The 13,094-nt window shown below is 33.8% G+C and overlaps 1 protein-coding gene across 1 annotated transcript in view; it reads left to right on the forward strand.

Moving 5' to 3' along the window:
- Positions 1-379: 379 nt before the first annotated feature.
- Positions 380-13,094, forward strand: part of dcr-2 (dicer-2) — a 28,522-nt gene continuing 15,807 nt past the window's right edge. The window contains exons 1-23 of the mRNA XM_013317983.1: positions 380-571; positions 1,195-1,306; positions 1,375-1,502; positions 1,701-1,814; positions 1,882-2,059; positions 2,600-2,723; positions 3,085-3,274; positions 3,541-3,719; positions 4,183-4,316; positions 4,654-4,894; positions 5,413-5,531; positions 6,057-6,169; positions 6,688-6,793; positions 7,404-7,585; positions 8,106-8,221; positions 8,677-8,806; positions 8,983-9,269; positions 9,629-9,809; positions 10,195-10,280; positions 11,009-11,147; positions 11,594-11,808; positions 12,387-12,469; positions 12,952-13,063. Of these exons, the coding sequence (XP_013173437.1) occupies positions 1,204-1,306; positions 1,375-1,502; positions 1,701-1,814; positions 1,882-2,059; positions 2,600-2,723; positions 3,085-3,274; positions 3,541-3,719; positions 4,183-4,316; positions 4,654-4,894; positions 5,413-5,531; positions 6,057-6,169; positions 6,688-6,793; positions 7,404-7,585; positions 8,106-8,221; positions 8,677-8,806; positions 8,983-9,269; positions 9,629-9,809; positions 10,195-10,280; positions 11,009-11,147; positions 11,594-11,808; positions 12,387-12,469; positions 12,952-13,063 (3,260 nt within the window). The 5' untranslated portion in view covers positions 380-571; positions 1,195-1,203. The remainder of the gene's footprint in view (positions 572-1,194; positions 1,307-1,374; positions 1,503-1,700; positions 1,815-1,881; positions 2,060-2,599; positions 2,724-3,084; positions 3,275-3,540; positions 3,720-4,182; positions 4,317-4,653; positions 4,895-5,412; positions 5,532-6,056; positions 6,170-6,687; positions 6,794-7,403; positions 7,586-8,105; positions 8,222-8,676; positions 8,807-8,982; positions 9,270-9,628; positions 9,810-10,194; positions 10,281-11,008; positions 11,148-11,593; positions 11,809-12,386; positions 12,470-12,951; positions 13,064-13,094) is intronic.

Consider the following 13,094-nt stretch of genomic DNA (forward strand, 5'->3'; position numbering starts at 1 on the left):
TTAAAAAAAACATTTTAAATAACAAGTTGTGCCTCATATTTAATGCAAATCATTTTTCACCAAAAGTATCTGTTCAACCTTAAACGAAACGTTTCTGATAAAGTTATAGGGATAAAAAATATCCCCATTTTTAGGGAGATTGCACAAGTATTTTTTTTTCGACGTGAACGTCTCGTGAAAATACTGGGTCTGAAATTTTAACAAAACCCCTAAAAATCTAAGTAAGTAGAAAGTAAAAAATGGTTTAATTCAAAAAATATTAAAATAAACAGGATTTTACAAAAGATTAAAATGTGTTGGGTAAATCGTATATTTGAGCACATTGTACTGAAATCTGCAATAAATGAAATGACAGATTGTCAGATAGTTTTTGTTTGTATGTGATCGTTACTCCTTACTTTTCCTCTTGGATTTGTTAGTTGTATTCGATATTTTTTCAGTATGTACTTTTAATAAGTTGCCGGTAAATCGCGAAATCGTTTAGGATTCACAAAGAAAATTACTTTTTTCCAAGATTTTGTAGTAAATCTTAGTAAATTGTTTTGTGTACAAGTTATTGATCCGAATTTTGGTAAGTTTCGCGAGATGAGGGAAGGTTTATATTAAAGTATATATATTCAATTACATTTAATTTTTTCAGATTTATTCCTACCATGGTTAGCAAAATTTCGTAATATTGATGTATAGTTTTTCTCGTTTGAATAATATTAATCATGTACTTATTTTTGTTATTTACTGTAACTAGATAAAATCCAACTTTCCAAACTGTTGCATCACAATTTCAGAGGGAAAATGTCAAAGGTTTTCCTATTCAATTCATTAAGATTGGTTTAATTTACATTAACTTTTTTAAAGATCATTAATTTATTTAATAAGTTGCTGGTAAAGTATATATAATAGTCTGAATTGCAAGTTGCTTTCTTCAACTCCTTTAGTCTTTCTTCTAAGGGTTTAAGTATGATGTTAAATGTTCTTAATTCATTTAGAGATACTAGGATTTTCATGTAGAATGGAGTAAAACTGGCACTGAATGTGCTAAAGAGCCGCAAAACATAACATATTTAATTTTTTCATTATTTATGTTATAAAATATTTTTAAAAATATCTTTCTGCATAATATTGGAAGTCCATCTAGTAATGGACTGATGGTGATGAAACATTCAGTTTATAATGTAATATTTTTTTTATATTTAGATCACAACAATGGAGGAACCTCCCTCCGAACAAAGTGTAATCTCAAGATCATATCAGACACAACTGGAAGAAATAGCTTGTAGGAAAAATACAATAATTTATCTACCAACAGGTATTATTCAATCATTAGAAAAAATAATTAAATGTTTATTAACTTTTTAATTATACTGATGTTTTAAGGTTCTGGAAAAACCTTTATTGCTATTAGCCTTATTGGAAGATTCAAGAAAAGTTTGAGTGGGGAATGGGGCAATGGTGCAAAAAGAACATTTTTTCTTGTTAACACAGTGCCATTAGTGCAGCAGCAGGTGAATCTATGTTTTCTGTTAAATATGTATAGTAATATTGTTTTAGAAATGTTGGCCTACAATTTTTCAAAGTAATTGGTCCACTAACTCATAATTCTCAGAGTATTTGTGATGGTCAGAAATTTTTAAACCATGGATGCTTGTTCCCTTACTATACTACAGTACTTTTGAAATTTTATAGTTTGAATTTTTTTTTAGCGAAAATGTATCATAGATTTATGTCCTATTAAAAAAGTTGGCAGTTATTCCAGTGAAGATAGAGTTGATTATTGGAACAAAAAGAAGTGGGACGAGGAACTTAGCAAGAATCAGGTAAATTAAGCCTTACATAAACAGTGTGTTGTAAAGAGGAAATTGTTCTGCATTCAATTTGTTGTAGGTTGTAGTGATGACAAGTCAAATCTTATGTGACATGTTAACACATAATTACATAAATATAAGAGACATAAATCTGTTGATTTTTGACGAATGCCATCATGCCATTGACAACCATCCTATGCGAATGGTGATGAAACAATTTGAAGCCTGTCCAAAAGAAGAACAACCCAGAGTGGTTGGTAAGTTTTGTTTAAGTTTTTTTGACAAAACACTCATGAATTAATTATATCTAAAACTGTAAACCAGTAGCAAATTGACACTAAGTGTATGAGAAAAGTGCGGCAAGTAAAATGCTGGGGTACTGGTAACCCGGCAACTAGAAATTTATTTTTAGTTAATGAAATTAAAAGTTAATGTTCTAGCAAGCAATGACCAGACAATACTAGTCTTCCACGGGTAAACTGTGTTTAAGCCATGGTAAATTGCTGTTAGCTGGATTGCCAGCTTATTGAAGTTCCTTGCTTGAAGTATTAATTAAAAAAATATATTTTTATTAAACACATAATGAAACTGACAAACTACATGTTATGGAATTTAATTCATAAAGTAAGGATCATAAAAATCATAGCACTTTAGTTTAACTTGTTTTAGTATTACTTCAGAGCTTCAACTACATGTCATTCTTTTCATTCTCGATTACAAAACAGTGATAATGATATGTATTGTATGTGTATGTATACAAGTATCACTGCTGTGAAAACACAATTTCATTGTTCTAGGTTTGACTGCTACACTTCTAAATGCAAACATCACCTTGCATAAAGTTGAAGAATCATTGCAACAGTTGGAAACAACTTTCCAAGCAACAATAGCTACTGTAAATGAGTTGGGAGAAGTATTATCGTAAGTATTTTTGATCGCATAAACACACAGGCAGAATAACAACAAAAAAAAGGAAAAAGAAATGTATTTTTTCATAACACTGGCCAGTTGATTATGTGTGTATAAATTGAAAACAGTAGCGCAGCAACCAAAATGTGTTTATTTGTTGTTAAGATTCTTATACAAAAACTACATATAATATTATTTTATTTACATTAAATTCATACTCAATCTATTCATCGACTACATTTTGCTGTAGAGACTACTCGCGCGATTCTCTTCACTATTTTTCACCTATTTTTTAATAATTAAAAAGGCAAAGGTTTTCAGTGGCCAGTATGCCACGTCTTGGGCAGCACACAATGTTTACTTTTATTTATAGTTACTCCACAAACCCGAACGAGTTGATAGTAGAATATAGAACTTATAAAACTCCAACAAGCGCTGAAGAAGCTTTCACCCTGCTAAGTGATCTTAAATCTTTAATTAATGCTGTAAAATTGCCAACTATTGAGAGAAGCGATGTTAAATTGAAGAAGGGACAAGTTGATATAACAGTTGATTCTAAGAAGGTTTGTTTCATTCAAATATTAAAAAAAGTATTTTCGTCTAAAAAATTTTGTAATTTCACTACTTTGATTTCATTACAAAAGGCAATGTATGACATATAGATTAAAAATAATTATATATTTTTTACAATTTTATGCGTAGAAATAATTTTTTGAGTGATTAATTTTTTTTCGATTGATTTATATAAGAACATCGTCCAAACATTCCTTTATTAATATACAGGATTTTTTTTGTTATATAAGCAATTAAATAAAAAAAAATCTTACAGATAGTGAAACAAGTAAAAAACATGATTGTATCGATTGAACAGTTTATTATAGAATTAGGAATTTATGGCGGTGATTTAAGTATAATCGCTTATGTTATTCTATTGGAGCAACTGAAGAGAAAAGCCATAACAATGGAAGAAGAGCATTTATACCAATTCACCATAACACATCTTGTTGAGTAAGTTTTTACGTATACGAAACCTAACTTGATTAATTTTCGACTGTAAACAAAAAATAATTTTCAAACTAGCTGTCGCTTGTGACGTCGTCCTCGTGATATTCAAAAAATAAACTATATTTGTTTCTTATATGTTCTTCCAGGCTTATATGTTCTTTATGTATGCCAAATTTCATTTAGATTCGTTGAGTCATTTTGGAGATACAAACAAACATCCATCCTTCCGAACATTCGCATTTGTAATATTGGTAAGATTGAGAGTAGCTGTGGCTCGCGATAAATTGAAAAAAAAACTTTATTAATAGCATATGTGTTCTGTGTGTATGCCAAATTTCATCGATTTCCGTTCATCCATTTTGAAGATGCCTCCTAACAGACATCCATCCGTCTAAACATTCGCATTTATAATATTAGTAAGGTAAAGTTATAACTGATATCAAATTTAAAAATGCAATTTGTTCAGGGTCAGGATGATTCTAAACAACATCATGAAGAATGAGACAGGATTTGAAAGGATCGTCAGGCATTCATCTGACAAAGTACTTCACCTTTTAAATATATTAAAAGAATACAGTCCAGATGTTATTAAAAGTGACGGTAAGTTAAGACTTTTTAATATTCTAAACGTACACATGAAAAAACTTATTGTTTTATTTTACTGATACATCATTTCCTTTTTTTAGGGTTCCGTACCTCATAGAAAAAAAACGGAACCCTTATAGGATCACTTTGTTGTCCGTCCGTCTGTCTGTCAAGACCCTTTTTTTCATTAGAAACATCAGTTAAATTCATATGCTATTATAGTTTTGAGGTTATTATTTTTTACTTTTCTTAATTGTACAGCTAACAGATCTGATTCATTTTAACCTTGAATCCTTTACTAGGTTTCCCTGTATTAAGAGAGAGGTTGATAGAATTGTTATAAATATTCCAGCTCCATTAAAAGTAAACTGCGCAAGGCAACCAATATCGGCAATAATATTTACACAGAGGAGATTTTCCGCAAAAATATTGTACAACATACTAAAGGAAGTGATTGAAGTGAATCCACAAGATTTTGGCTTTTTAAATCACGATTTTGTCGTCGGTTTCAATGTGAATCCGTACAATAATACGAGGGAGCAATATTTCACCAAGAAAAAAAGTCAGCAGGCGTTACTAAAGTTTGCTAACAAGTGAGTATTACCCTAGGGGGTGAGATAAAGTACATTCGCACCGAAGCGATTCCATAACAAACTTCAAAAATGTATAGAACTGGTTATGGAAAAACATAATTGGTAATCTATGTGTCCATATGTATGCCAAATTTCGTCGCGATCCGTTCAGCTGTTTTGGAGATACCTTCAAATAAACATCCATCCATCTAAACCAGTCGTTCCCAAAGTGGGCGATAACGACCCCTTGTGGGCGCTGCAGGTCTCAAGTTGCGGGTTATAGTAAAAATTTCGTTTTGAATCCTCCGTTAATAAACATATATAGGTCACAATAATTAATTAATTTAATTTGAAGTTATAGTGGTTTTTAAATATGTGAAAGTATGGGCAGTAGACAAAAAAAAGTTTGGGAACCACTGATCTGAACCTTCGCATTTATAATATTAGTAAGATTATAAAGTGGCAAACCAACCACTAATGATTTTTAATTTTCCAATTTTTCCGCTGATTAATAAAAAATAAATTTATTAATGTTCCAGAGACCTCAACACTCTGATTACGACAAGTATTATAGAAGAAGGAATAGACATTCCGCAGTGCCGGTTAGTTTTGCGTTTTGATCCGCCATTAGAATATCGTTCATACATTCAAAGCAAAGGTAAGTTCAAATTTATTACACGTTTCAGACATACGGCTAATAGTTTAGTGGATAGAGGATCCATCATATACTTATAGCAGGATGTGTTTAAACAGTACTTATTGAATTTTGGCATATAAAGGCAAAAGCTAGTTTTGCCCGCGACTTCCTTCGCGCTGTGATAAAAAAACTTTGGAAATAGCGTATTCGACACACTACCTTGGCTTGCCTTCCGTACGCTTATATATTACTATCTGTAGCCCGCAACACTGTCCGCGCGGAATTTAAAAAAAAAACTTAAATAGTAACCCTATGTTTTCTTCCAGACTATGTTCTACATCTATGCCAAATTTCAGCAAGATCTATGCAACTGTTCTAGAGATACCGTTAAACAAACATCCATCTATGCAAACATTCGCATTTATAATATGAGAAAAATTATAATAACATCTTTGTTTTCTTCGAAAAAATTGGTAACTGATCAAATTGTTTGCATGTGATTATACAGTGGGAACCCATCTTAACATGATATGTGTGTGTGTGTAGGTCGAGCAAGATCCTCGGAATCGTCGTACGTAATATTAATATCGAATGAAAATAAAGTCAAATTTATGAAGAAATACGAAGAATTTCAGAAAATAGAACAACACGTGCAAAGGGTAAGAAGCATATCATTGTTTTAATTCATCATGAGACGTTAAAAATATTTCTCTTAATAAAAATACACTGCAATCACTGTCTAATTGAAAATGTACAAAACATTAATTTTTTAATTACTTTTTAGCTTAAATATTATGTAAACTATTGCAATCTGATAATATACATTGCAAGAAATAATTGTTAAAATGAGATCTTAACAAATAAATAGCAAAGTTATACAGGAAGCAGTTTTGATACATATTGTTAGGAAGAAAATCCGACACTGTGCCGGTGTACTGGCACTAGCCTTACTAAAATGTCAACTTTTATGTCCCCTTACGAATAATTCTGACACTTGACTAGGTAATAAAAACGCACCATTCTCGCCAAGAGATTTTAACAAATAATGCCTAAAAGTATTTAAGGGCAAAACATACTCTGTTATACGTTGACAATATCAAACACCGGCGGTCAAGGGGTTAAAACACGTGTTTATTGCGATATCTTTGGAATAATGCAGTGAATATTTTTTTTATAGATGTTAGTGGGAAAAACAGATAGTCGTAATGAACCTACGAATAAAGAAATCAGTGATAATTTATATAACGATGAAGATATACCGGTCTATGTAACTGAGCATGGAAGTAAGTAATTATTTCTTTACAGCGCGTCTCTCAAAGGATTGCAGCAAGTTGTCATCGTTTGGGAATCTGATTATTTATACGTACGATAAGGTTCATCCATTAATCACATGAGGCGAGAAAGTTTTTTTTTGGGGGTCTGAAAAAATCACCAGATGAGCGTCGTCGATGGGGGGTTTAAAATAATATTATATTTTCTTACTGACGAAGAAAATATAAAAAAAATAATAATGAATAAATTAAATCCAATTTAGTAACAGACCTTATACCTGTATTAAGTAAATTTCGATGGTACTTTATACTAAAGAAATAAACGAGATTTCGGTGAAAGTATGAGTCTCAAAGAGCTGTTAAAAACATCGCGTGATTAATGGGACTCGTCCATTGAGTTCTAGAAATGGATAGGCGATTCGTTACGATTTAACAGCGCCTCTTGATGTTAAGTGACAGTAATTCTATCTATATTATTAGTTCGAATCCACACCACCGCTACAAATCGCTTCACGCAACGTTAAAATGGCGAAAATGAAATTGGCACAAAATACAACGTCTTATTGCCTGTCCATTTATAGAGGTCAGTGGAAGTCCTAATGATGAATTTTCTTGTACGCAGATCGTCTTACGGCGCAGTCCGCTATACAGTTGTTGCACAGATACTGTTCAACGTTACCACACGATCAGTTCACTATAATCTCTCCGATGTGGATAAGAGAGAAAGTCAGTTATCGTGATAGTGAATATGTTTTAATTACAATTTTATTGCCTATAGCCAGCATTATTAAGGACCCTATAAAGGTACGTCGAAAATAATATGGACAATTATAGTATATTGTTATCTCTATTTTTTCTAAAATAATGAGAGGGATGACAATATATTGTATATGCTTTTAAAACAAAAGGTGGCAACTAAGAAGAGGTCACTTTAATTTGTCAAAACAGCGAAGTAACCGCTGCCTACCTTTAATCGTCAGAGGATTTTTCTCCTTTCCCATGTGTTCTCTCCTTTCTTAAATCACCTCCCCTTCCAATGTTATCCTAATAAGAAGAGGGTGGGAGAGGGAAGAGGAATAAAAATGAGGAAAAAAATATTTTTTCTTTATTTTAATACTAGCTGTCGTCCGCGACTCCAACTGCGCGGAATTATTATAAGAAAATAAATAAGTAGGCCATGTGTTCTTCCAGACTATGTTCAACATCTGTGCCAAATTTCATCAAGATCCGTTCCGGAGATACCTTGTAACAAAAATCTTTTTAGCAAATATGTTTCTTTTTTTATTATAATATTTCGTTTTTAAATGTATTTTATCTTTGTCAGGGTCAACCAATGATAGATAATAAATCGGCGAAACGTTCCGCCGCATTAAATGCATGCATTTTATTACATAAAAGTGGAGAATTAAACGAATATACTCTTTTACCGGAATCTTATAGGTAAGATTTTTAAATTTTCCCTTTATGATGTAAATATTAATAGTTAAGGATTTTTTTTATATCATAAGGTGGCAAACGAGCGACCGGCACCTGATATCGCTGAAGTAGCGAAGCGACCGTTGTCCATAGACATACGCAATTGCATATGCATTGTCTACCTTTAATCAATGGAGGAGAGGATGCACAGAAAGAAAATATTTTCCCTTCCCATTCATCCCCCATCCAGAAGTTCCACTTTCAATTTCCATCCTTTCCTTATAAGAAAAAGGGTGGGAAGGGGAAGAGGACTAAATTAGGCCTCCGGGACGCACACTCATCGGACTGTACGCGGAATATCTTCCACTTTACGCCTGTCTTCTGTGTGGTCGTGGTATTTCACCGGGCGAGCCGGGACAGTTCAGGCGAAGATATTAAAGCGGGCCCTTCCACTGTTAAAATTATATATATCTTTTCAGTCGTGTTAATTTCGATCATGTGGATATAAAACAATGTTTTCCGAATTGGCCGGAACACGATGAAGACAATGGTAATAAACACGTACCCGCTGTCGGTACTAAGAAAAGAATACGCAAGCACGCTAAAGTTGTAAGTCTACACTAATTTTTCTGTTTTCTCAGAATGTAGTCGATACACAAATTTATGATATTTTATTTCTTAATATAAAAGAAAAAGTAAGTTTGTATATGCGTCTCATGCACACACAACTCAGATTTCGATGATTTTTATTCGAGTATTTTTTAATTTTTTTTATTTATTTTCAGTATCCCGAGCTACTAAATGGTCCTGCTACTTGGGCGTATGGTCAAAATACGTTTTACCTGCACGTGATACAGTTGAAGGCAGCATTCCCAGAGCCGAAGGACTCCCGCGAGAGGGCGCTGTATAACTTTATTCAGAGAGGTGAAGGCTACGGCTTCCTGACATCGAACCCTCTACCCCCACTCTGCGACTTCCCAATGTTCCTCTCTGTGGGGGAAGTTACCACCTCCATAAAGGTTAATTACGCAAAGATTGAAATTGACTTGAATTTATTTGAATTTATCAAAGAGTGAGTATTTTTTTTTCTATTTATCTACTTATTATGATTATTTTGACAATTTTAATATAATGCAAGTCTTATTCGAAAAGGCTCAAGCTTCTTACTAATATTGTAAATGCGAAAATTTGGATATATAGATGGATGTTTGTTAGAAGGTTCAACGGATCCTGAAAAAAATTGGCACAGATGTAAAATATAGTCTGGAAGAACACATAGACTACTAACGAAGTTTTTTTTTGTATTCCGCAGAGAGAGTCGGGGGCGACAGCTAGTTACCAATAAATTAAAATATTAGTCTTATGTTTAGAATCAGTTGCTATAATTTTTTATGTATAAAAAAACCAATGTTGATTTTCTTGTAATTTCAGATTTCATTTTTTTATATTTTATTACGTTCTCGAAGTCGCTAAAAAGTTTCTAGTTTTCGATGGCACGAAGAACAGCATGTACGTAGTTCCTGTTAAAAACGTCGGCGATGGTTACGACATCGATTGGAACGTCATTCAAGATTACAAAGATATACCACCAGTTACGATACCCACTTTAGAGGTGAGAAATACTACTCGTGTGTTTCCATTGCAGAGACAACTAACAAACACATATATAAACAGATTTTCAATCTTTTGAAGTCAATTTTATAACTTCAGAAACTCACCTTAATGCTCGATAGATACAAGTATGGTTGCCAGGTCGCCAAATCTAATAGCCGGACATTTGGGTAGAAAGACCGGAAACTACATTACTGAGGAGAACGTAAAAAGCCTAACAAAAGCCGGACAACCCGGACACCGTTTTTGTCCGGACATGGAATCAAAAAGCCTACTATGTCCGGTCTTATCTTTATGGCTGACAACGCTAGTAACTTGGTCAATTTTTATTTGCTTTTAACTACTAACCGCAACTTTAACTTTAAATGTAAACATTATGTTACTAGGAGCGTAAAGCTGTGAACGTGACAAGAGAGAACTACCAATATAAAGTTGTGACGCCCTGGTACCGCGCCACTATCTTCCCAGACAGGTTTGTTCATTCATTTCTTTCTACGGTTTTTTTTTTGTTTGTATGTCCTCTTTATTTACTTTTTTTCATTTGTACCTTTCTCATAATTTCACAAAATATTAACATGTTTTCATATAAATATTAATTTAAAAATATCAGTTGCTCTTTTAACTTACAAAAACCCTTAGCCTCTTTGTATCCAAGGCAACGTTAATCTTCGAAATTATATTACTACTAGCGGACCCGACAGACGTTGTCTGACAATTTGACACTGCGATGGTAGCGCTGTCTGTCGGATCCAATGTAAAACATTCCAAAATCAACAACTACTAATAAATTAAAAATCAATTAAAAAAACATTGTCCAGCGGACAAAATTGTGAATCTAAACCATTCCCAGATCCCCTTAAGACAAATAAGTTGCGTGCGACTGGTTTTGGCGAATCAAAAACAAAATGTTGGCGATGCATACCTTTGTACGAAATCGGCGGGTTTTGAAGATGTACGTTGCCTTGTGTATTTACAGCCTTACAATCATATCACCCCTCTCTTTCTCTTTGATAACTTATCATCTCCCTATCCTTATCGCACTCATGTAGGGTTAGCGCACCAGTTTTTCTTCCAGATCGACCTATCTACCGTCATTTTATTTCCTTTTGACAACTCACTGACAATATCTTTGAGCTGAAATTTGCAGTTTAATTAGATAAGGTAAAGTATTTATTAAAGTTTTATTTGAATTCGATTTAGATATATAGTGTCCGATGTACTGGAGTACATGAGTCCGCAGTCTCTGTTCGGATCCAATACGTTTGCGACGTATGCTAACTACTACTCCAATAAATACAATTTGGAAATAGAAGGCGACAGAAATCAACCATTGCTGGAGGTAATTATAGAATATGGCTTATGTATTATAAGTAGGCAAGCTAGCAACACAATACCAGAGGAACCGCAGATAAGTAACTGACTTTTAAGGTACGCCTCTTGAAGGACACTTGTGGTTTTTAGTTATAAAGTTTGTAAGAAGAGTGTACTTACCACGATTGGACGTTTGTAATCACAAATGAACACGTAATTGTAGCTCACGTGAGGGACAATATGTGATTTAAAGGCTTCTTTGCTCTCAAATAGCCGCTTTCATAAGGCTTATTAAAGACGTAAATCGTCAACGCAAGTTATATTCTGCCAACCGTCTCCGCCATCTTGAAACTCGCAGTCGCTTCTTACATAAATGAAGGGCCTGAATTACTTTCTACCTAAGTAGATTGGTGCTCTTTATGTGCTTTTTGATCGTTTTTCCTGTACTGAAGAGTAAAAGAAATAATTGTACAGGTCCGTAATATCAGCACGTCTATGAACTGTCTAATGCCGAGGGCGGCCACAATCAAGTCGTTCACTGAGAAGCAACGCAAGTTAATCAGCGCGGCGCAGGGGGACGACAAGCCGAGAAGTTTCTTAGAAATATTTATACCAGAGTTCTGTATTAAATACGATTTTCCCGGCGTCTTGTGGTACAAGGCTACCATCCTGCCGAGTATATTGCACAGGTATATACCTTCGTAAAGTGATGTAATTGAAATATAAAAACTGTCACCCGCGACTGCATCCGCGCAGGATAAAGTAAAACTTAATACCCTATGTGTTTTACAAGACTATATTGTACATCTACGCTAAATTTCATCGAGATCCGATGAATACCACGACCACACAGAAGACAGGCGTCAATTGCAAGCAATTCCGCGTACAGTCTGATGAGTGTGCGTCCCGGAGGCCTAATTTTAGTCCTCTTTCCCTTCCCATCCTTTTTCTTATAAGGAAAGGATGGGAAGTGGAAGTGGAATTTTCGGATGAGAGGATGCATGGAAAGAGAAAATATTTTCTTTCTGTGCATCCTCTCCTCCGTCGATTAAAAGTAGACAACGCATATGCAATTGCGTATATCTATGGGCAACGGTCGCTTCGCTATTTCAGCGATTTCAGGCCGCTCGCTCGTTTGCCACCTTATGATAAAAAAGCCATTTCGGAGATACTTTGTAACAAAGATCCATCCATTCAAACAAACATTCACATTAATAATGTTAGTATGATATGTGTGACAATGTGCATTATTATTAATATATTTCAGGGTACATATGTTGCTAGTGGCGGAGGAACTTCGTATTGAAATCGCGACAGCCACCAAATATGGACAAGTTAAATTGAATAAAGGTAAGTTCTACTGCAATTAAAATAAAGTTGCAACTAATTTGCAAAGAAATTTTTTTTCTAGCACGCTTACCGTGGGTTTCTGAGACTAAAATGGCTGTTTAAAACATATTGCTATTTCTGTTTTGTCACAGATAGATATGTTTTTACAGAGATATTAATATCAGAAACCCACGGCAAATTGCTGAAGGGTACCAAAAGTTTTACTGTTTACTATATATATGTACCTATAGTATATAAAGTGCAAATTTTTCCATGATATAATTTTAAATATTATATTTTTTATTAATAATAGCAGTTGTCCGTAACTTCGTCCTCGCGGATTTTAATAAAATATCTACTAATAAATATAGTCCATGTCACCCAGGGATAGTGTAGCTTACCAACAGTGAAATAATTTTTGAAATCGGTTCTGTACTTTCGGAGCCAATGAAAACAAACAGTCAAATCTGTTCTCTTCATAATATTAGTAACAAAATAAACAGGTGAGAAGTGGGAGCCAGTAGAAGTGAATATTGAGGTCGCGAAAAAATCCATGTTGTCTCAAATTGAGGGCCCCGAAGATAAAATGGCAGCCCTCAAAAATACAGTGGACAGGTAACATTCAAAATGTAACAAAGTACTTTAT

The sequence above is a fragment of the Papilio xuthus genome, unplaced genomic scaffold (genome assembly GCF_000836235.2).
Source record: "Papilio xuthus unplaced genomic scaffold, Pxut_1.1 DF826933.1, whole genome shotgun sequence".
NCBI classification, from domain to species: Eukaryota; Metazoa; Arthropoda; class Insecta; order Lepidoptera; family Papilionidae; genus Papilio; species Papilio xuthus.